This window comes from Dysidea avara, chromosome 3 (assembly GCF_963678975.1).
Source record: "Dysidea avara chromosome 3, odDysAvar1.4, whole genome shotgun sequence".
NCBI classification, from domain to species: Eukaryota; Metazoa; Porifera; class Demospongiae; order Dictyoceratida; family Dysideidae; genus Dysidea; species Dysidea avara.
Window position 1 is genome coordinate 47,454,368 of NC_089274.1, and position 24,306 is coordinate 47,478,673.

The window sequence follows — 24,306 nt, forward strand, 5'->3', positions numbered from 1 at the left end:
ATATCACGTGCACATGGTAATTAACAACATGGCAATGTTATATATGCTACAAGTGTTCGCGTACTTTCTCTTCTTTAAATTATTGCAGCTGTGATGGAAGCAGCTGTGATGGAAGAACAAGTTAGACCACAGGTCTACTGGGAAGCTGCCAAGGCTAGACTGTTTGGGGATGAATGGTGGTATGCACTTGCGAAGGACCAAGCAAACTTTTCTATTGCTGTAATTGGAGCTCCATCCACACATTAATAAGCAAGCGACAAAATTCCACTTGCCTGTGTCAGTAAACAAACAGGTTGCTGTCACTATTTGAAGACTTGCCACTAATGTGGAGTATCGGACCATCTCTGAATTGTTTGGTTTAGGCATTTCCACTGTTTGTACCACTAACTACACATGCCATTGCACAACATCTGCTACCAAAACATGTTGCAATACCATCAGAAGATCGCCTGCTGGAAGTAATTAGGGAGTTTGAAAATCTGTGGGTATTTCCACAAGTAGTGGGTGCTATAGATGGAACACACATCCCCATTCTCAAACTAGATTATAACCCATCTGATTACAATAATCGGAAAGACTACTATTCCATACTAATGCAGGCTGTTGTGGACTCAAAGGGTATGTTTATTGATGTGAACATTGGTTGGCCTGGAAAACTACATGATGCCAGGGTTTTGGTGAATTCCACATTTTATTAAAGGGCAAACACAGGCACACTATTACCAGACTGGAAAAGAATTATAGGTGATGTTGTTTGTACCACTGATCATTCTATGGAATCCAGCTTATCCATTACTCCCATGGATGATGAAACCATACCCTGATACTGGTAATCTGACAGCTCAACAGTAGCACTACAATTACTACCAAAGTAGAGCATGTATGGTAGTTGAAAATGCAATTGGTCGGCTGAAGGGAAAATGGCGATGTTAGTTGAAGAGGATGGACTACTATGATGTTAAACATACCACCAATGTAGTAGCTTCTTGTGTAGTGTTGCACAACATTTGTGAACTGCAGGGCGATGTATGTCAACCAGACTGGATCCACCACCACGATTCCTCAGGCACCACAGTAGCAGCAGTATCTGTGGCTTCACGCTCAGGCACTATGGCTAATATTATACGCAATGCATTGAGGGATTATATATATCAAAATCAGTGACAAACAATCTACATGCATAGATCTAATTGCATTTAGCATCTCAGACAAAAATTAATTGTTATCATCAATGTCATCTGTTTGGAATGTGTTTTGTAACAATGGATAACTAGGTGTAGTAGGAATAAACACTGAAACGGACGTAGAAGTACAACTGGTGGTTGCTAAGACAAAACTAGGGGGAGTAACCAGGGGACACAAATAATTACTGCTATAAGGGTGTGTGGCATATGGGGGCATGGAGTATGGTGCATGTGCATGCATGTAGCCTGGAACCATCATACTACTCAGCTGGCCTATGAACATGGAAAACATGCTCATCATTCTTTCTTCATGTTTATCTTCCCTTTCTCTTCACTCCTTCTCTCTCTGTTCCTCAGCCAACTGCCACTCTTTTTCTTGCTGTTTTCCCGCTTCATAACCTCTTCTTCTTGCTTCATAGCCTCTTCTTCTTGCTTCATAGCCTCTTCTTCTAGTTTAACAAAATTTTCTAAAACCTCTGATGTGTCTGCTCTCTTGTGTTTCTTTCCAGATAAAAAAGAGCCAGGATATTCAGTCTCATAATTAAAAAAAAAAACTAACCTCGTGTTTTGTCCTGGCTTACTGCATGTTTAGTGGGTGGGTTTGCTGAAAGCAACAGGTTCTGAGCAACTTGCAACTGATCAATGTACCTTGTGCATTGCTAGTGGATGAATGAGTAGTCCCAGTAGAGTTGTCAATGTGCTCACAATCAGCTGCAGCATCAGTGTCATCATTGATCTTACTGCTGCTGCCAGACTGGTCAGCTGATGACACTGTGCTGGAAGTTTCCAGTGGATCATTTTCAAAGTTTCCAGTGGATCATTTTCAAAGTTTCTAGTGGATCATTTTCAAAGTTTCCAGTGGATCATTTTCATCCAATTCTGTAGAACTTTCTTAATATAAATTATACAGAAGATGCTGACCTCCTAGCAATTCGTCACATGCTTGCACCCCAGTTGAGTTCTCCATAACAACAATGGGACGAGAGGCGGCCCTGCTACCAAGAATTGCATCAATCTGATCAAAGTATATGAAGATCGTCCAATTGTTTCTTGTCTGGTTGTTTTTATCCTTTACCTGCATTGTATACTAATACAAGGATCCTTCTCATGAACAAGTACACACCTTAAAATATTTCGCAGTAAGGTTTTTAATCTTTGTGCGGTATCATAATTAAATCCTTGCTCACGCATACTGGCTGAAATTTTTTCGTATATGGCCTTGTTTTTTGAAACACCATCTAGCTTTTCCTCGACACTGTGTTCACCCAATAGTGCGATTAACGCATGAGTAGCTTCAACAATCCAGCCTGCCACCATTACACGTGTTGCGTGAATCGTAAGAAGTGATCACCTGACTACTAGCGCCGCTTTACTAATTGAGCGAATGCGAACTGAGTCTGGCCAATTCACCTCTGCAAGTAGATTGACTTGAAGCCGGATTGAATGCATATTGCAATTTATCCAAATCAGGTGTGAAATGGTTGAATCTGGATTCACTCCAGATTTGAGTGTAGTGTGAAAAGGCCTTAAATCCCTACTTGAGTCTATAGTAGAATGGATTAGTGCAAAAAAATGGGTATTTCGTGCACTTTGTGATATTATAAAATTTTCCACACAGATAGTACTCCTGATGACGTTTATTTTTTGATATAGTGCCACTGCAGATTCTACCTTTACAGTTGTCTTTGCATTAAAAATTCATCACTTTTGTCTTTATCTCCCTGAGGCATTATCACACTGTTAAACCATGCTTTCAAATTAAAGGTGTTGTTCAAACAAACAATATGACTTTTATTTGAAGTGAATAGCTAGCTCTACTACTACAAAGTTATGATTACTTTTATTACACATAAAATTTGCTGAAGTTATTTGCCCTTGGGATCTAAAGCAGCAAACTTCATAGAATTTCATGGCGAATATAAATCACAGGAGGTTGGATGCGCTCTAAGTGTAGCGCTACCTAAATATATTACTCTTAATTGCATTGTTTTACTTGATAATTCACATGACCCTCAATAGTCACAATACAAAATTGAAAAATAATGGGGTTCATTAGATAATCAGAACGTACTTCATGTAAGCTTCAAAGCTGTGTACTTTGTTTTGTAAAAATTGCTTGAATTCTGGGTGAAATTAATAAGTCGCAGTTTGGAGTATACGACTTCACCAGACTTGACACATATGTAACACAGAACAATGATGATCCACTGCAATAAACTGAGATTGGCTTATTACCCACCTCAACAAACCGATTTATGTGTAATTTGTTTTAGTGGCGCTTAGAGCAAGGTAAAGACAATAATAAAGAATTTTCAATGGCTGCAAAGGTCATCAAAGGTCAAATTTGTGATGGCACTATATCAATGTTGTTATATCAATGTGGTTATATGTGGTCAGATTTGCTGTGATTGTGGGATATTTTTATATCATTACTTTTGTGTGCAGGTGGCTCAGGAGTTGAGGACAATTGAGACTGCATCTACACTTAACAACTGAGCCAATGAAGACTGTACACTTAACAAATGGGTCAATGAAGGCTGTGCATCTAGACTTGCTTCCAGTTCTTCTGTTGTTGGAGTTGTTGACAAAGCTTCATAAACTAGCTATATTTTATTATATTAAAATAAAATTGGCATGGTGTGTATAAATTACTTGCTTACCGCTTGTCGCTGATACTTTTCAGCAGCTGGTCTGGGTGGTGGAGCTAGTACTGAATTGGCAGATACTTCCGTGCACAGGTTGTGGAAAGATTGTTGGGACAGCATCAGGTTTTAATCGCTTCTTTATTGGCAATCCTATTTCTCGTGATACCGTGATCCTTCGATAGCAAAGCATTCAGGCTCAAAATGCTTAGAACAGAGCAGTGAGGTGGGTGTCAGGCCATCCCAATCCTTTCTCTGGCGTTTCACAGCCCTAATCTATTTAGATCGAATGCCTTCATCACAGGGCAAACCATGAAGGCTACTATACCCTATTCCACTGACAGTGTTGCAATCAGCAGCTAGACACTTTCTTGGCATTACTGGAGAGCAGATGCATCTATGTAAGAATTGAACAAAGAATACGTTACCATAGGTAAAGAGAGCATTATTATAAAGTGTTGCACACCCATGATTTAGATCATGATGTGACGTATATAGATGCTACTTACAGAATAAAACCACAACTTCATAGATCGTGAGCTGCTAGCTATATAATGAAAGCTATGTTAAAATAACATACACCACTCTTCATTGTTATCAAGAATAGTGTTGTTATCAATAAGGAGTGTTTTAAGCAAAAACAAATTTTCCATTGAAGATGACCTTTAGTATTCAGCTAAAATCTCTACTTTGGCATTTTAAATTAATAATTTTTAGTTTGTTAACACTGTATAATGAGTGGAACATTATAATGTAAAAGCAGAAAATTTGATGGGAAAATTATTCGGCAAATTTAACAATATGCTTTAATGAATTTAAATTTGATGTTTCACTTGCTCGTATGGACCCGCCATGTATCAAATACTTCAGGGCATATGTATGTATTGCTAAAAATTTCAATGATGGTGTCCCAAGCAATAGCTATGGTAGCTTGAGTGACAACTTCCAAGAATTATAGTTGAGAAGTTACCATGAGCACATAGCATCATGATCACCAAGATCCAATGGTTGTGGTTTGTTTGGATGTTTGATCAACCTGTTTGGATGCTGTCAAACATACAGGTTTGAGGATAGTGGCTGCATATATAATGTTAGACGAACATGTTGTTCTATGCAGTAGTCTTCGCTTTCCAGACTTTCAAACACAGTGAACGACTTTGAGTAGTGCTTATCTATTTATAAGCACATGTGTAGAGGATAGTCTAGCACGCTACGAGTACCAAACACTATATACTGTTGTACACATGCTATAGAAATCCAATGCACACTCACAGAGATTCAGCTGGCACGCCACAAATTAGCTTTGCAAGCCAGGACCTTAGTAGGTACAAGCACCTGTGCCTTATACTGAAAGCTGGGGGTTCCTGGATCTGGTGTATGACAGTAAACTAGAGTGGATCTCTACAATTACAGAACTACATTAGATTTCTAGAGTACTTGTACAGTAGTACATCGTCTATAATACTTGTAGCGTGCTAACCAATCATCCGTACAAGTGCTTATAAATGGATAAGCCCTACGCGAAGACCATGTCTGGGTCTAGAAATGAAGACTACTGTAGAGAACGATGTTAGGTACTGTTGTATAGATGTAGAATAGATGTAGAAGTGTATTTTGAAAATGTCTGTGTCCACGTCCGTGTTGGCCCATATCCACCTTTTCCAACTACCTGTGGGATAGGGCCTGAACCATCATTGTTTATCTTTGTGGTTACCACAAAACATAAACAAATTACCCACGTACATACCAGAGCCTTTGACACTAGCCCTCCAGTGGTACTGCAGCTGCTGAACTGCATAGACTAATAATCTGCTGGCCACAGCCCATTACAACTGATGATTTCTGACTGTGCTAAAAACAGCTAATTATTGGCTTCTACAACTATCGGTCTATTAGATACCTGTAAGTAGCAAGTGAAATTCAAGTATTTCACCTTGCTGTTGTCTAAATATCACAATTACGCTGGTTCAATGAGATATATGTGTATATCTCGTTAAGGCAGTGAATATATTGCACAATTAGGTGTACATATATCACATTAATTTTATTCATGGATATAATTTATTCACTTAAATCATCATTACCAAGTCACACTTCGGTGTCCTGTGTCTTGATGTTACATATAGCATGTTAAAAGATTGAGCTATTGGCAGGGGGGGGGGGGAGGGATACGACACCTCTACATATCACGCAACCCTTCAGCTACCAAATCACAAAACAAATCTTGAGCAAGTTTGCCCATGCAAATAATTAAGATTGCTTGAAAACTAGTCCTGAAAACATATTTCTAAACAATACAAGCTCTCAGTGATATGATACTAGTATTGTCCTTCAGAACCCAACAATAACCTCACAAATCATACTACGGCTATCACATGTGAAGTTTCAAATCAAGCTTCATATCACAAATCCAATTTCAAATCACAAATCAACTTTAAAATCACATACAGATTGCAAAGGTGTTGCACCCCTCAGCCATTGGTGGTGAAGTGGTTCACACGAGTGACTGTAATATCAAACGGTATGGTCATACCGTTTAAGTAGGAATCCATGTGAAATTTTTGCGCACTGCCCAAAATCGCGCCTTTAAAAATCATCCTAGAGATATCTTACGAGACGAAAATCACCTTTTAAAAATCGCCAAAACTTTGAATTTTAGACTGCCTGCCTGACTGTCTGATTACAGTCGCAAGCCTAGAGGCCAAATGAAGCAGTGCACGGCCACCATTTTGCGCAACAATAACAAACTCACCAGTGGGATGTGCCTTTTGGGGTTCCGACGAGTGTGTGCCCTCTGCGCCTTGTCTTTCTTTTATCTTCAATCAGGCTGCTTGTCTTCTTCATCCAACCAAACCAAATCGAGGCATAAATTTTCCGTATCAACACTTTCTTAAGCAGCATAATAGATGCCACAAGATTATTTAAGACGCATAGACTATGGTACTGTACAGAGGAATAGATTATATTCCTTACTGATATAATCTATGACGGAGGGTACTATATGGAGGTACTGGTACTAGCTAGATAGCTTCACGATAGGTCACAAGATCACGCCCATTCTTCATTGTACGCATTATAATCTATCGGTTGAAACCACGATGACACACCCCTTTTGTACTAGTTGCATTTCAGTGACCACATACCTTCAATTTGGAAGGCTGATTCGACATACTCTATAATCGATCGAAACCACGCCCCTTTTAGGAAAGCGCACATCTTGCAGGCTGCCTCGAGATACTCTAACACAGCAGTCACCCTAATAGAACAGTCGCATGTTTATAGCTAGCTGTATGCCTTAACAAAAAAACTAAACAAACTAGTATATTAAAAATTATAAATTTAAAAATAAAGTAGGAATCCAAGCGATAAAAAGTAGTGAAACAAGAGAAGAATGATGGTAGCTATTACAGCATAGCTGGGTGGGAAATTCCTACTTTGGCATTGAACACAAAATAATGGCTATACCATGCCAAAGTAGGGATTTCCCACTGAGCTATGCTGTAATAGCTACCATCATTCTTCTCTTGTTTCACTACTTTTTATCGCTTGGATTCCTACTTTATTTTTAAATTTATAATTTTTAATATACTAGGTATTCATGGCTATAACTTACTTGTATAGTGAATACCTGGCAGTATAACATCATCATTATCAAGTCACGTTTTGATGTCCTGTGTCTCCTTGCGGCTCACTGTATAAACTCACAATTGAACTTTTTGTATGGTTGTGTCATTGTGTGTACGTTTGAACTCTTAACACAGCAACACTTTGTCATTATTCTTACGTTGTTTCCAGTGCCCACTATCGAAATCACATAGCCCAATATAAATACATTTGGCTTCTTGGCTGCACGACACACTACTGTGAGTCTTGATACCATGGTACTAGTGTGTATAAACCAGGCAAAGCACAGTGCTCATGGTATGACTAATATGTGCCACGTGGGATAATCACTTAAACATGTGGTAAAATGCTTGCATGTGGTGCGCAACACTGTGAGTATATTGACAGGAAAAAAAGAAAGCACGATTTTCGTACCTCCGTAGCTCTGTGCTGCCTTTACGAAACAAGACGATTTTGGCTGTGGACACGTCTGCCAACATCAGTACTACACATACCAAATTTGAGCAAAATTGCTTCAAGTGTTCCCAAGATATGCGACTTCAAAAGTTGGCTTAGTTTCTTTGTTTTAGTATTTTTCTTCTAATTTTTCTTCCTTTTTGCATACTTACAAAAACTGCCATAAAATGCAAACACCATATCTGATTGTCTTGAAATTTGATATACAGAAGGTGGGTATAAAGGCGCATCTTGGTATCAAGTTTGGTTGAAATACAAAGCTCAGTGAAGGAGTTATTAGCGATTATTCACGAAAAATAACACCAATATGTTGTCATGCCTACAGGGTAAACTGCTTATGGGAAGAAGCTGAAAATCATTGGGTGAATAGGTTATAACTATTGAACCTCAAACCTTTTGTGGTTTGAAAGAAATCAAGCTAAACACCACGAAGATACAACAAAAAAAAACTAACAGTGTGTAACAATTATGCAATCGACTAAATGTAATGCCTACCAGATAAACAGCTTGGAGTAATGCTTTGAAAATCGCTGTACAGATGGAGAAATCATCTTAGAAAGGCTCTTCAATGGTGTAGAAGAATCAGACTTAAAGTCACAGAGTTATAACATAAAATCCAACTTGGAGTAGCAAGTGAGAGATCGAGATACTCTAATAGAGGAGTCATCCTAATAGAGCAGTCACCCTGAAGAGAGATCAGCTAAATACAAGTTACCCTATAGAGATCAGCTTCACCCAGTATATGTGCTGGAAACAAATTACCATGTAGAGAGATAGTTAGGAACAAGTCACCCAGTAGAGAGTTCAGCTAGAAACAAGTCACCCTGTAGAGAGATTAGCTACAAATAAATCACCCTGTAGAGAGATCAGCTAGAAACAAGTCACCCAGTAGATGGTTCAGCTAGAAACAAGTTACACTGTAGAGAGATCAAATCACTCTGTAGAAAGATCAGCTGGAAACAAGTCACCCTGTAGAGATATCAGCTAGAAACAAGTTACCCTATGGAGAATCAGCTACAAACAAATCACCCTGTAGAAATATGTGCTGGAAACAAATCACCATGTAGAGAGATCAGTTAGGAACAAGTCAACCTGTAGAGAGATCAGCTACAAACAAATCACCATGTAGTGAGATTAGCTAGAAACAAGTCACCCAGTAGAGATATCAGCTAGAAACAAGTTACCCTATAGAGAATCAGCTACAAACAAATCACCCTGTAGAAATATGTGCTGGAAACAAATCACCATGTAGAGAGTTCAGCTAGAAACAAGTCAACCTGTAGAGAGATCAGCTACAAACAAATCACCATGTAGAGAGTTAAGCTAGAAACAAGTCACCTTGTAGAGAGAGATCAGCTATAAACAAATCATTGTGTAGAGAGATCAGCTAGAAACAAGTCACCCGCTAGAGATATCAGCTAGATACAAGTTACCCTATAGAGATCAGCTACAAACAAATCACCCAGTAGAAATATGTACAGGAAACAAATCACCATGTGGAGAGTGCAGCTAGCACTCTGTAAAGAGTTCAGCTACAAACAATGATAGTTTCAGCTACAGTTCAGTTATGTAAGAAGTCACCTTATTAACTACAGTATGTGATAATCATTCAGTGTTAACCATTTGGCCCCTAAAGCCAATATTTTGGCTTTGGTTCTTAAAAACGAAAGTAATTTTACGAAAAATACGCGTTTTGACATAAATTTGGGCTCCGGTTACTCCATGTAGGAACAACCTATTCCTCTGTGGTTTGTGTTAAACTACTCACGAAGTATAGATTTACAACATTATATAACTTTTACTAACCTTCTTTATTCCATCTCTCCTTTATGACATTATGACAGGTAGTATCGTAGCAATTATCATCTTAAAAACGGCCGAAAATTCTTTCAAACGCATATCGGCCTTACTTCACACTCAATCGTGCTACAATGTTTGGATAAAGCTTAGGGTATCACCCATTAACTGCAGAGTAGCATGGTCCAAACTGTATTCATAGGATATTTCGTTTACGAGATATGTGCATTTGAACGCATGCGTGTAACAAAGCCAATATATTGGCTTTTGCATTTAACGGAACACTTTTCTTTATTAACATAGGGGCTAAAGGGTTAATTAATTAATTAAATATACAAATGTTTAATCAGACAAAAAGCTATACACAAGTTACTTCTTTTGTTCCACAATTCCTGCAGTGAAGAAAAAAAACAAGTTAAAGGGAAGCACCAAAACCAGTTTATGGTTGGCTTTGTGGCTTGAAATACAGAAAGAAGTGATATCTAAACCAAAACAGCCAAGCTGTAAAAAAAGAGTGCGACCCCCAAAAAGGCCAGGATGAAGATGTGAAATCCAAGGTGGCAGCCAAGAAATGGCTGTGATGGTAGGTTAATGGCAAACATTTTAATCACAACAATTCAGGTGAATTTACGCTGCCTCCTCCACTACGATTCGGCACCAAATTCACCTGAATTGTTGTAATTAAAATTTTTGCCATTAACCTACTGTCACAGCCATTTCTTGGCTGCCACCTTGGATTTCACATCTTCACCCTGGCCTTTTAGGGGGTTGTACTCTTTTTTCACAGCTTCGCTGTTTTGGTTTAGATAGCTATAACATAGCCAAATCTTTTCATATATTATAATTGGAGGTTATAGTCATATAGGTCTTCATAATAGTATAATAATTGAATGAGTCTTGTTGCTCTTCTAGGAAATATTATGTCCAATACTACATGGTGGCCAAGTATATCTGAGCTGCTCTAGCTACAGTAGCTATCTGGCATGCGGGAGTAAGTCCTCCTTTCCTTTCTCCACTACCAACCACACAAGTGTTGATTGGGGGCAACGAGTTGTGGCTTCAGTGCTTTATTTTCTGTAGTGACTGGAATGATTGCACAGACATTTCACGTACTGTTCTCCATTTTTAATGAAGCTGTATAATGGTGGAACATAGGTGAATATGAAACAGATTGACCACTTCGTGCTTTGGTAATTGTTAGTTGGGGTGCATGTTCAGTCACAATTAATTTCATATAATGTGTCTAGTGCCATTCTTTCCTTTGATACATTGTTTACCAGTATTGCATCATGTTATTGCAAATAAAAGTACAGCCATGACTAAAGTAGGAATAAATGTCAACTAGTATACTCATATGCTTACACTTAGGGAAGCTTAGAAATGACAACCAAGTACCACACCACTCAAGCACAAAGTTTAAATCCCGTTGCAACAAGTCAGTATCAACAGGTGAGGTGATAGGATGATATAATTTGGTATCATCAGCAAACAGACCTGAGAAACTTAGTAAAGCATCTGGCAAGTCATTAATGTATATGATGAAAAGGGTAGGTCCTAAAACACTTCCTTGTGGAACTCCACTAATTACTTTAGTCCAGTCAGAATAAGACCCACGAACTGAGAATCTCTGTTTTCTGTTTGACAAACATAATCCTTACTCAAATGTAAAATTTCTAATTTTTACTTGCATTTGTAATTATATTACCAATTAAACACATATACAGAGATGGAAACACCACCTAACTTACCAAGGTGTGCTCTAATAGCAATGTTGTAGTTGGCATCAATGGAACTTCTGCCAACAACACTGCTTTGATTACCAGTAACTCGATAGGTTGTTATTTCACTGTCATTAGTAGTACGTAACAACAGTACTTTAAGATTAGAATACAATCCCACAACTGATCCTGATGGTGCAGTGAACTGTTCTGTTACTGGGAGGGTGTAGTTCTGACATGAAAATGTACTACCAACACTAGGAGTGAACATGACTGTGTTTGATTGGATGAGTGAATAAGTAGTACCTCCAGTCCTCTCCCAAATACCAGGATTAAATGTCACTGATACATCTAGTACCTGATAACAGAACTCCCAGGTAGTCACAATTCCTTCACACTGAACTGTATATCCAGTTAGTATGTATGTTGCATCTTGATCAATAGCAGCTGCCCCAGTCTGAAACACTGATCCAACAGTCTCAGGAGATGTACACACTTGACCACTATCTGCTACACAGATAAGTAATATATGCAATGTTCAGTAATATGGCTTCACTAACCACATATTGAAAGTTGGATGGTAACTGCATAAACAATTAAATTTCTCAGTGCTACATAATACATATTGCATACATATAAATTAATACACATAATATACCAGCAGTACTAGCTACCATACATAAATGGCTACAGCTGCTTACTGTTGCCTAAAAATGTTGTATTTTGCCAGAAATTATGTGTATTGCAAATAAAAAAGTGCTAATCCACTATTTATAGGTGCACCATATTTATTTTGAAGCTGCGGTATTGAAATTTGAATACACAGTATTAAGTTATCATTATAGCTAGCTTGCTACAGTGACTATTACATCATTTTTTGGGCCAATGAAGTGGTATGCATCCCAAAAATCAGAATGTGGTAGCAGGTGCTTGTAATGTGGCAACCTCAGGGTGTGGCTTGCTAAACCATGAGAAATCAAACACCAAAAGCTGGGTTAAAAACAATCCCACACTGGTATTTTGATATACTGGTTATCTAAGACTGTTACAGTATGATACCAGTTATGTTAATTTATCATGATAAACAGTTATTACCAGTATATCACTGAGGACTATTTGAAGCATATTTATGCACAATTGTTTCAAAGAAATTTTTATGAATTTAGTAAAAACTGTAAAACAAATAAGTGTTTGTTTGTGAGTAAAGTTTTGTTGCATGGTACATTGTATGGACCACAAATAATTACAAGCACATGATCATTCAAGTTACCTTATAAGAACTTCTTGAACACTGTGTGTTGTGGTATTAGCCACTTCCTGACCAGTTCCTCATACATTACTGGTTCATATATATATATATATTACATTATGTGGTGTGTGGGTACTATACTATGAATATAATAGTCAGCTAAAAGGTATATTACATTTGTTGATGCATTTCAAGATGTATTGCATGTTCTGTATCAACGTTGAAACCGGGTCACTACTGCTGACCCGGATGACCCACTGACCCGGATGTGACCCGGATTGATTAAAGCCGAGACGTGTTTCGGCTAGTCTCGAGCGAGCAAACGAGTCTACATTTTCAGCGTTCGATTCGTGTTGAGTAAATATTGCAACTTCAGCCTAGCTATAGGTTGAAGACCAAAAAAAAAAAAAAAAAAAAAAAAAGGTCTTCACCTACTGACAATAGCTACCCCTCACCATAGATACCCTCAATTTCGTGCTACATACTACACTTACTAACAAATGAGCGTGGCTGAGCGTATGTTGGTAATGCGATAAGTGGGCGTGGCTCACGAAAGAGCTACGCAATAGCGTTTATAAGTTTCCACGTCGTCAAACGAACAATTTCGTTTCTCACGTGATCCAATCCGGGTCAGACCCGGATAAATTGTAAACCGGGTCAGACCCGGATGACCCGGAGAAAATGTGACCCGGATGACCCGACCCGGTTTCAACGCTGTTCTGTATACATGTATAGTATCCATGTGCTCATCACATAAGAGTTTGAGTGGGACATTTCCTATTTTGGGAGAACTTATCCTATAGCCCATGCCTGTTCATCTATGTCTGACTATACCATATACATCCATGTTAAAGCCAGACTGCTCAATTACACACTGGGTACTATCCCAAACTATAGGGATTGTATAAATGATGGGGTGCTGCAAACTAGGTTATAATTCTTCAGATAACCAAAGCCCTTTCATTTATATACAGACCCCCGTTCAAATACTCTAATAAAACATACATATCTTAAACAAAATACTCTGATAGAGCAGTCATTTATACTGTTTGGATAACTAAGTGTTTGGATAATAGAGGTTTAGATAATTAAGGGAGTACTGTAATGCAACTATTCAGATTTTAGTGCTCAGATAGTAAAATTGGTATTCTAGTACTTGTTAAGATTATCAACTCACCTGATGCAACTCATCAACTCATCATAAGTATGATTTAAAATATTTCACCTACCCTTGAATAATGCAGTGTATGTATCATCACTGCTACTTGGAAAGGTTATAAACTATTTATGGTTTGTTGTAAAACATGTCACAAGGATGGCTAAAAGTATCTATTATTCATGAGTACTTGACCGTTAATATTACAGAGTTTTCTAAAGCTATCAAAACTCCTTTATAATTATTAATCTCCATGCCTTAGTGTCACCTGTGTGTCAATAAAGTATTAAACACTTATAGATAAATATAGGGCAAGAGGTTAGCTTTATTTGCCGTTAGTTTGAGTACCGTATAACGGGTTAAATTTGTAGGGGAAATTTTCAAAGAACAGCTGATAAAATAAATTTCGAAAGTTCAATTTTTATTGCTCTATCATCATGCTTAGTGCCACTAAAATTATTTTTGTAAGTGCACATTAAATTAAGTGACGACAGTGACCACGTGTAGCGATACAATCAAAATTGAGACATTCATTAGGTGTTATTGTACTGGGACTGCTCCACTATAGGAAAGGTGGTTTAGCCAATGGGAAACAAGTAATTTTCACTGTCGATTTGCTGTGGGCGTGGCTGTTGCAGCACTGATCATAGCATCAACAAAAGCAAAGGTGTTGGCCTACTAAGTACGGAAAGAGATATCATGTATTCATTCTGTATTTCTTCTACCCAGGATGATAAGGTGTGGAGTTCTGTTTAATAGTGGACAGAATTTGGCCGACCTGGCACAAGGCAGCTTTATATTTGAAGAGTTAAATTTTCATAAAAGCCATGTTCTTCAAATAATTCGAAAATTAAACTCATTCAAAAATAACCTGCTATACGATATCAGCAAGAGTTAATAATATTATTAACTCTTGATATCAGTTATGCACAATCAACAGTTAAGGCTAGGGATACACTGTAGTTAGGAGAGAGCAACAGAGTAATAGTAATGGTGGTGAGGCCGCTAATGAACAGGCTATGGAGATTAACTATGCATTCATTTTTTTCTCTTTCAAACAGTAAAACATTCACATAGACTATCCTTGATGATCATGGCACACAGCAATTCTATGTAACAGTATTTGTATATAGAATTATCATTATTAATGAGCACTATTTGTCGTGTTAACTATAATGACCATTTTCATGTTTTTTTGTTGTGTTACCTGACTACCTTACACACTGAGAGGATACACCATACAGAAGCCGCCCAACAAACAATTAGCTAATTAACTAATTAGCTTACATATTTTGCAATTCACTAATTACTTTGTACATTGCTATGCACACCATAATGCAAACAAACCACTATGAAGTATGACCACTATAAAGTATGCACAGAAATATTGTTTTGTTTTTCTTTCATTCATGTGTGAAGGGGACACGTACCCTTTTAGATCAAAGGGATGCACTAATCCTGGTAGCTTACACAACTTGCTACATAGTGCTGCTACTGTAGTTTTCTAGGCATTACTGCCATGCACCTCAGAGCCAAAGCTACTCTACCACATGGCAGGAAATTTTGATGAAAGGAAAAGTTGATGAATCCACATACATTTCATCAGCTAAGTATTCACAAAAATCAAGACATCATTAGATCTAAATATGTACTTTTAGGATCATATAATTTGACAAATTCAACAGGTTCATCAAATTGTCAACTTTTTTTGTTAAAAATTCCTGTTGTAATGGTATATGGAAGTTTCATTTAGCATTTTTTTTTCTCACATGCTGAACTGCCTTTACCATTTAATGGTTTTGCTAATGTGGGTGTGTATGGACAAACAGATTGATAGGTACACACAAATAGTTATTTCAGAAAACCAGGCATACATCCACAGCCAGCCAGAAGAGGAAGGGTAAGTGATATGAAAGGCAGAGATGCCAACTTCTCAACAATTTTAGGAGTAAGACCTCAAACACTACCAGCAATGTGGACTAGACTCAAGTGCAGCTCCATGATTTTTGGTAGTGAAGACCAAAACAAAACAAAAAAAAAAAGGTCGCTGCATGCTCAAAGTACATAAATAAGCAGAGGGCTGTCCAATCTTAAGCACAGGGCTAATGATGAAGCAGATTAGGCGTGAGAACTAAGCTGAAAGAGTGAGAAACAGAGGGTTAAGTGTGATATTACTAGCCAAAGAGTGAGACTCACGCCTAATGCGTGAGAGTTGGCATGCCTGGAAAGGTAATATCACATGACAAGTCTTGTGTGAAGCACATTACAGAAACTCAATCAAAATAGCAAACCTTTTCCCCGTGCGTAGGGTCCGCAATCCGAAAAATCAACTTTCACAAATCAATCCCCCTACCATTGTGGGATGTTCATTGTAGTATCCCATTGCTAGATCCACCATGAAACCGGAGGCACGATTGTTGTCTTCACAGAACTATCGATTTTAGTATTTCGTGAGATGCAAAAATTATTTTTAAAATTTCGTGCTCCACACAAAGAACAGGATAGAACTTGCTGCTTAGCTAGGTATTATCTAGAGTTAATGTAGTTAAAAAGTACGCACAGTAATAAGCAAATGATTCACTGGGTTCCCGGCACAGGGTTGCTTTCTCTCAAAAAGCAGAAAACAAAACATGAATTTTCAAATTCGAACTGCCCTACCAGCCAAGATAAGAAAAGCCAACTCTTCCTCATAGTAATGTGATAAGGTTGGATGCATAGTCTGTCTATACTGTTAGTCTGGAAAGGATCTGAGACTTCTCACCATCTGGGTGAAGAACGTCAAATTTTTCGTGTGTTGTTTCAAGGGATTCTCTCAATGGTACCAAAGTGCTTTCCAGTACTTCTGATGCCACACTGGTCACTTAATTTTGTTTAGAATGATGATAAATGATGGATCAAAACGTTTGGTAGTAGTAGCAGTTGGTGTTTCTGTGATTTCATATGATGCAGTATACCAGCAGCTCACCAGGAGCTCCACCCAGCTCAAATCAAAAATGAAAGATTTTGTGCATTTTTCGGTTTGTTTTGGGGTGTTTTGGTGATGTAGGGTGATCTAGTGAAGATTTGAAGCTGCTGTGGAGCGTGAGAGGTGAAGTCAAATTTGGACGATTTTGCTGCCTCCCTTGATTCATAGCTTAGAGCGAGGCGTGGAAGCTGTGGATGAAACAATAATTGACAACCACTATTACCAAACGTTCAGGGACATCTTTTGCCATAGTTTTAGTCTATAATTGATGATTGTTGTGGCTGCAGAAGCACTGGAAATGATTAGAAAGCGCAACACAATTCTTTGATAGTGCAGAAAATTTTGACACTTGTCACCCAGATGGTGAGAAGTCTCAGATCTTTTCCAAACTAACAGCATAGACAGACTATGCACCCAACCGTATCGAAACACTATGAGGAATAGTTGGCTTCTCTTGCCCTGGGTGGTAGGGCAGTTTGAATTCGAAACTTCATATTTCTTTGTCTGTTTTTTCAAAAAAGCAACCCTGTGCCGGACACCCAGCTAATCATTTACTTATTTCTGTACGTAGTTTTCAACTACAACAACTCTGGATACGATTTGGCTAAGTGGCAAGTTTCATCCAGTCCTTTGTGTGGAGCACGAAATTTTAAAAATAAATCTTGCATCTTGTGAGATACTGAAAATGATATTTCTGTGAAGACAACAATCGTACCTCCGGTTTCATGGTGGATCAAGCAATGGGATACTACAATGAACATCCCACAATGGTAGGGGGATTGATTTGTAGAAGTTGATTTTTCGGATTGCGGACCCTACCGTGCTGTGCATGTTACTGCCAGCACTACAATGATTCTTGCATCCTATGCATGGTGGCCTTACCCAATCAACCGCAATCCCAACCATATAACCACTGGTCTCTACAACCAACTGCAAACTGCTTTCTTTTGTCATAGGATTGGGCTGCGCCTTTCTCAAAGAAAAGAAAATGGATTACAATAGTTCCCGTCATCGTAGTGGAGATGAACACAAACCCTTACAATTATTCACACATACCTAAACAACAGCAGCACATCGTTCAGGCAACTAGATTCACACGAGGTCTCTTCCCGTCTGTATATCTATGGTACATAATACAAAAGGGAAAATGCTCACGTGTGCACTAGTTGAGGTTGATAAATAACGCGCAGGGGCTTATATTTTCCCACATCACCGCGTTCAACAGCTCAAGACACCAGGCGGTTCACGCGTTATCATCAGGTAATTATCTGGCTTTAAAGGCATGCTATATTCAGGTAATACCTGACAACTGGTAGCGCGCCCCAGTATAACTTACTCATTGTAGAGGTTATTCGTATACTTAGTATACGTCGGATGCTGAAATGTGCCATATACTAGTAACGGATTGTGGCTGCCGGCTCTCGGCCCGGGCTACTGATCTTGTAAGGATGTGAGACTGATGTAAACACGAATAACTTAATAAATACGTTCCTGGATGGGTAGCTACCAAGTTTCCAGACGGGTATAGTGGCGTTACCTGTAAGGAGTGATATCCTGGTTACAGCATCAATCTAGCATTCGAAGCGCAACGGCATGACCTCGCTGTGGACGTACACGTGTTCACTGCTATTCTATTTAACTAACAGCACACGTGAGCATACATACAGAACCCACAATACAACATCATACAATACTACATAGTCAGTCAATCACTGTTCGTGACATCCTCCGGGGGGGCACGTAAGGAATTCACCCACTCTCTTATCCGTTCTTGCCCTCTCCTAGCTGCTTCACGAGTTGGTCTCCTCAATGTTGCAGGGCGGTTCTCATTCTGGGTATCCGAAGTCTCCACCTTGGGTGGCTTAGCTGTTTCTTCAGTAGCTGTCACTTCAAGAGGATACAAACGTGCAATAGGACGATTTGTCCTTCCAGTTGCCGTACGGATGTTTGCGGAACGAATCAAACCATCTTTTCCCTTATTTACAGACTCAATGACCGCTAGTTTCCAATTCACTCTTGCTGAGTCATCGTGAACCAATACAACGTCACCAACATTGATTTGTTGCTCATTGTTACCAGTGGTCTTATGCGTTTCTCTTAGAGCGGTCAGATATTCATGTCTCCATCTACTCCAGAAGTGTTTGATGATGACTGCATGTACTCTCGCTCTGTGTCTGACCTGTGATGCATCTCCAAAATTGGGGTCAGTGATCTCATCATCCTCAGTTGTAACGTGCGGCAGAGTAGTGATTCTCCTACCGTGGAGCAGGTGAGATGGTGTAATTGGTTCTGGGTCACCAACATCTGGAGATGAGTAAGTGAGGGGGCGGTCGTTCAGCAGTGCTTCCACTTCCACAACAATAGTTTGTAGGCTCTCCATGGTGGCATGTGTTCTGCCTAGAGTTTTCCTTAAGGTGGACTTTGTGAGGCCAATTAGTCGCTCCCAAAAGCCACCGAACCAGGGAGCACGCTTCGGGATAAACTGCCACTGAGTACCTCTGTGGGCAAGTGCTTCTGTTAGATCAGCAGATAAGAACAGACTCTTAAGTTCCTCCGCCGCAGCTAAGTAGGTAGAGCCATTGTCTGATATGAGAAACTTGGGAACAGATCGGCGGCCAACAAACCTTCGAAAGGCCAGCAGAAAACTCTCCACGCTGAGATCAGAGACAATCTCTAGATGGATTGCCCGTGACACTGCACAAGTAAAAAGGCAGAGATAGACCTTGCATTCACCCTCTGAAGTTCTGACATATAGGGCACCAGTGAAGTCGACTCCAGTTACAGCAAAGGGATCTGTGGGGCTGACTCGTGACTTCACTAGTGGGGGAGGATCAGGGATGGTGTATGGTTTTCCAGTCATCTTTCTGCATACAACACATTTTCTAATGATAGATTTGATTCTTTGGCGGCCAGCTGGAATCCAATAGGTTTGTCTCAAGGCTGTAAGGGTCGAATTAACTCCACTGTGAAATTGAACTGAGTGGGCATTCTTGATGATAAGAACTGTAAGAGGATGACGTGATGGTAGAAGATATGGGAATCTAGCCAATTCTGACAGTGGTGCATTGTGAATGCGTCCTCCACAGCGTAGTAGATTGTTACTGTCTAGAAATATTCTTAGTTGGCGTACAAGTGGTGAGCGATTGCCACGAGATTGCAAGTTCTGTATTTCATCTGAAAACAAGGTATGTTGTACACTGTGTAACCATTTCAGGTTTGCTGCTTTAAGCTCTAGGGCTGACAGTGGTCCAACTGTTTGTGACGAGATGGGTTGTCTACAATTATGTATAAATCGGAGCACGTAGGCTGTAACAGACAGAAGCTTTGAGAGGCTATTAAACCTTGAAATATCAATATGGCCGAGAATACCGACTGGTGCAGTGACTAAGGTGGTGGTTTCTTGCACTACTTCTAGCTCTTCATCTGTAGTCTGGATGTGTAGAACGTCAGACTGTTGCCATGTTGGCCATTGTGTTGGTGAGGAAAGCCATTTTGGGCCATGCTTCCACTGCATTGAGGAGTTGAGAACATCATATGTTATGCCTCTTGTGAGTAGATCGGCAGGGTTGTCAGCCGATGGGCAGTATCTCCATGTGGTTGAAATGGAGCGTATCTCATTCACACGATGACTGACAAAAGGTTTTAGACTCTTCTTACTATGGATCCACGAGAGGACAATCTGGCTGTCAGACCAAAGGCAGACAGAGAAACTGGTGTTAAGTGATGTCAAAATGTATGAGCATAGTCGTGCAGCTGTCACAGCTGCCATCAACTCAAGTCTTGGTAATGAATGTGTCTTGATGGGTGCAACTCTGGCCTTCGACATCACGATGTGTGAACTGGATCCAAATTGGAAGTATGCGGCTGCGCCATATGCTCTTGGGCTGGCATCTGCAAAGACGTGTAGAGTTGCTTCAGCATCATGTAATGTAGTGATGCACCTTCGAGGGTATGGCAATGTCGTAGCATGGATTATATCACTAGCAATGGCATTCCAAACTGCATAGAGTTCCTCATCAAGATCACTGTCCCATTCGTGATGTTGTTGCCACAGTTGTTGTATGAATAACTTGGCAGAGATGGTCACTGGAGTGATGAGTCCCAATGGGTCAAAAATGCTAGACGTGCACTTCAGGATAGCACGTTTTGTCTTAGCAGAAGTGAAATTGACAGTTTCTGGCTTGGGTGATGGGTAGATGAGGTCCAACTGTGCATCCCATACTAAACCAAGGACCTTCACTGGATTGCTGGTTTCCATTACATTGTGTTCCCTTGCTACACTCATCAGATGTCTACTATTGGAAGTCCAAGATCGCAGGTTGAAGTTGGCATTGTTCAATAGCGTCCTGGACTCCAGGAAATACTTCATAGCACCTTGTTCAGTGTGACAGCCAGATACCACATTATCCACGTACAAGTTGTGCAAGACGTCATGAGATACTTCTGAGTCCTTCTCTGACAGGTGATAGGTGATTGCGGCATGCAGCATAAATGGAGAGCAGGTGGCTCCAAAAAGTACAACTCTAAACCTGTACGTGATAAAGGGGCTACTTGCATCAGATGGATCTGATAGCCACAAAAAACGTGTAACATCTCTGTCTGACTGGTCTAGGTGGACATGTAAGAAGGCCTTCTCTATGTCAGATGAGAAGGCAAACTCATGTTGACGAAATCTGAGGAGAATAGTACAGAGGTCCATCAGAAAGGGAGGTCCAGGATCAAGGCAATCGTTCAAGCTGGGAGAAAGAGATGATTGCTTGCAGCTACAGTCATATACAATCCTGATTGGTGTGGTAGAGGACTCCTTTTTGACAGGATGGTGTGGAATGTAATGTGTAGTTGTGGCTGTATGTTCAAGGTTATTGACTACCCTCTCAATGAACCCCCTCCTTTCCTGATCCTCAATGATGGTGTTATACATTCTCAGGAGATTGGGTGTCTTCGCTAGTCTGTAAGCCATTGATCTGGTTCGTCTAGCACATATGGCATAATTGGAGGGGAGAGGTGGGTGATCTTTCTTCCACGGAAACTTAAGAGTGTAGGAGCCGTCCATCTGCTTAGTCACTTTAGTGTTCAGATAATTCCTTAAAAACTCTGCATCTGAATTCTGTGTAGTAGTAGTTCCCATAGACTCTACTTTCCAGAAAGTATTGTAGTCTGTGTCCTCTGTGATACATGAGAGACTTGAAATTTGGACGCATGATGTACTGACAGACTGAGGGAGGGGTAGTGGTCCTGACAGGAGGTAACCCAGTCTGGACTCCACAGCCGTTGGGCCATCACCACGAACCACCGCGTCCTGAATGAAGCGCCAGTAAAAGTCTGCTCCGATGAGTACAGAGATATCAAAGTTTTCATCATTTGTCACTGGATGAGCTAATGGTAAGTGTTGTAAGTACGAGAGCTGGTTCAAGTGAGTACGTACAGAGTTTCGTACTGGAGCAGCCAGTTTGGGAATGATTAAGACACTCACTAATATTTTAGTGTCGTTCAGTGTATGGACAAATATGGGTGCTACTGCTAGACTCTTAACGGCAGACACTTGAGCACCGAAGGAGGAAACAGATATATTCTCATGACCAGTTGGTTGGAGTTGAAGTTCATCAGCAAGGTCCTGCGTGATGAAGGAACGCTGAGCACCTTCGTCGAAGAGAATATGACCTTCTACTGTGAGGGATCCACTTGATACATCAGCAATGGCAGTCTTCAGTAAACAAACACTTGTGTGCAACGCTGATAGTGATGCAGTGGTCACTGCTGTTTGTAGCTGTTCAGTTGTGGTCGTAGCATTAGCTGTCTGACTTTGCTGTGACATACTCTTGGGAGTCACATCTTTGTGTGGAATTGAAGGTGGCTTGTCAGCTGTTGTGAAGGCATGGCATAAACTGGTATGATGTTTTCTGTGGCAATCCTTACAAGTGAACTTCGAAGTGCACTGGGACACCTTATGACGTGCGAGACAGTTGTAGCAGAGGTTGGCATTTTTGACGATAGCCAGGCGTTCTTTATGACATGTAATTGTAGTACACGATCCAGGTTTATGTGCACCCTTACAAAAAATACAGCTGGGACTCTTTCTGGGCCTTTCCTGAGATGCTCCTCGGTTGTAATTGGCACCAGTGTGAAAGGAGCTTGTAGTTGGCAAGGAGCTAGCATGAGAATTGTGTCTACGACCAGATTGTTGGCCTGCTTCAAAAATCCTTATCTCTTTTAGAATACTGGCCAGCAGCTCATCAATAGTCCATTGCGAATCATAATGGTCTCGTGCCATGTGTATCTTCGTTTCAGGTGCTAGTTTATTCAGGATCACAGATGTTAATAGAGCACCATATGTCTCCGGGGGCTGATCAAGTGCAGATAATGCTCTCATATTGATGTTGATCGTGTTGTAAAATGACTGTAGGCTGGTTAGATTGTGTGAAGGAGCGGAAATGTTCAGCAGGGCATCCATATGTGCATTAACCAGCTTGAAGTTTTGGCCATATTTCTCCTTTAGAAGTTCAACTGAATGTCCGTAGTTGATGTCTGATAGTGGGAAGCCATTAATGACGTCAGCTGCATCCCCTTGCAGTTGAGAACGTAAGTAGTTGAGTTTCTGTACACCTGAGAGATGTGGGTTACAGTCAACCGCAGCAGAGAAACTGTCCCAAAATGTCTGCCAGTCCAAAGAGTTACCGCTGAATGTCGGTAAAGAGAGTTTGGGAAGTCTACTGTGACTGTAGTGAGTACTGTCTGTACGTGCAATCTCATCCCTATTGTGTGTAGTGGAAACAGAATGTACTGGCTTCTTAACTACTTCTGGTTCATGTGTAAGGGTGTTTACAGCGGCACTAATTAATTCACGAGACTCACGTGATTGTGATTCCTCAGCAGTTCCACGTGGGGCTGGTGGAGGCTGACTGGCTCGCTTGACGAACTCCTCAAGAAATGTGATGTGCACCTCCAGTGTAGTCAAGTACGTGTCGGCGTCACAAATTTCTGTTTCCAGCTCCGTTTCTTCTTCAATGGTTGCCACGATCGTATCATCTAACCTTTCAATCTGGCCTCTCTTCGCCGTTAGTTGTGTGGCAGTTGTGGCGGCTAATAATCTTCGGGATTCTGGGGTTGAGTTGAGGTTTACGGTCTTAAGCTCAGCGGAAAGAACGTCGTCCACCTTTGTCAGGAGTTTAGTCACACTTCCCTTGAGTCCACGTCGTTTCGCTCGGAGGCGTTGCGCTTCATCCATACTGACGAATTTCGATCACAGCACCAAATGACGGGTATAGTGGCGTTACCTGTAAGGAGTGATATCCTGGTTACAGCACCAAATGACGGGTATAGTGGCGTTACCTGTAAGGAGTGATATCCTGGTTACAGCATCAATCTAGCATTCGAAGCGCAACGGCATGACCTCGCTGTGGACGTACACGTGTTCACTGCTATTCTATTTAACTAACAGCACACGTGAGCATACATACAGAACCCACAATACAACATCATACAATACTACATAGTCAGTCAATCACTGTTCGTGAC

General features: G+C 40.2%; 1 protein-coding gene across 1 annotated transcript; it reads right to left on the minus strand.

The window, feature by feature from the left end:
* Nucleotides 1-18,331: 18,331 nt before the first annotated feature.
* LOC136251318 (uncharacterized) lies at nt 18,332-24,302 on the minus strand. Its single transcript, XM_066043750.1, has 2 exons — nt 24,121-24,302; nt 18,332-24,065 (listed from the first exon to the last, which is right to left on the minus strand). The coding sequence occupies exon 2, from the start codon at nt 24,014-24,016 to the stop codon at nt 18,497-18,499; it is 5,520 nt and encodes a 1,839-aa protein (XP_065899822.1). The 5' UTR covers nt 24,017-24,065; nt 24,121-24,302; the 3' UTR covers nt 18,332-18,496.
* Nucleotides 24,303-24,306: the final 4 nt, after the last annotated feature.

Excerpts from the sequence above, each read along its gene's own strand:
- LOC136251318 (XM_066043750.1), bottom strand. The coding sequence starts at position 24,016 with ATGGATGAAGCGCAACGCCTCCGAGCGAAACGACGTGGACTCAAGGGA.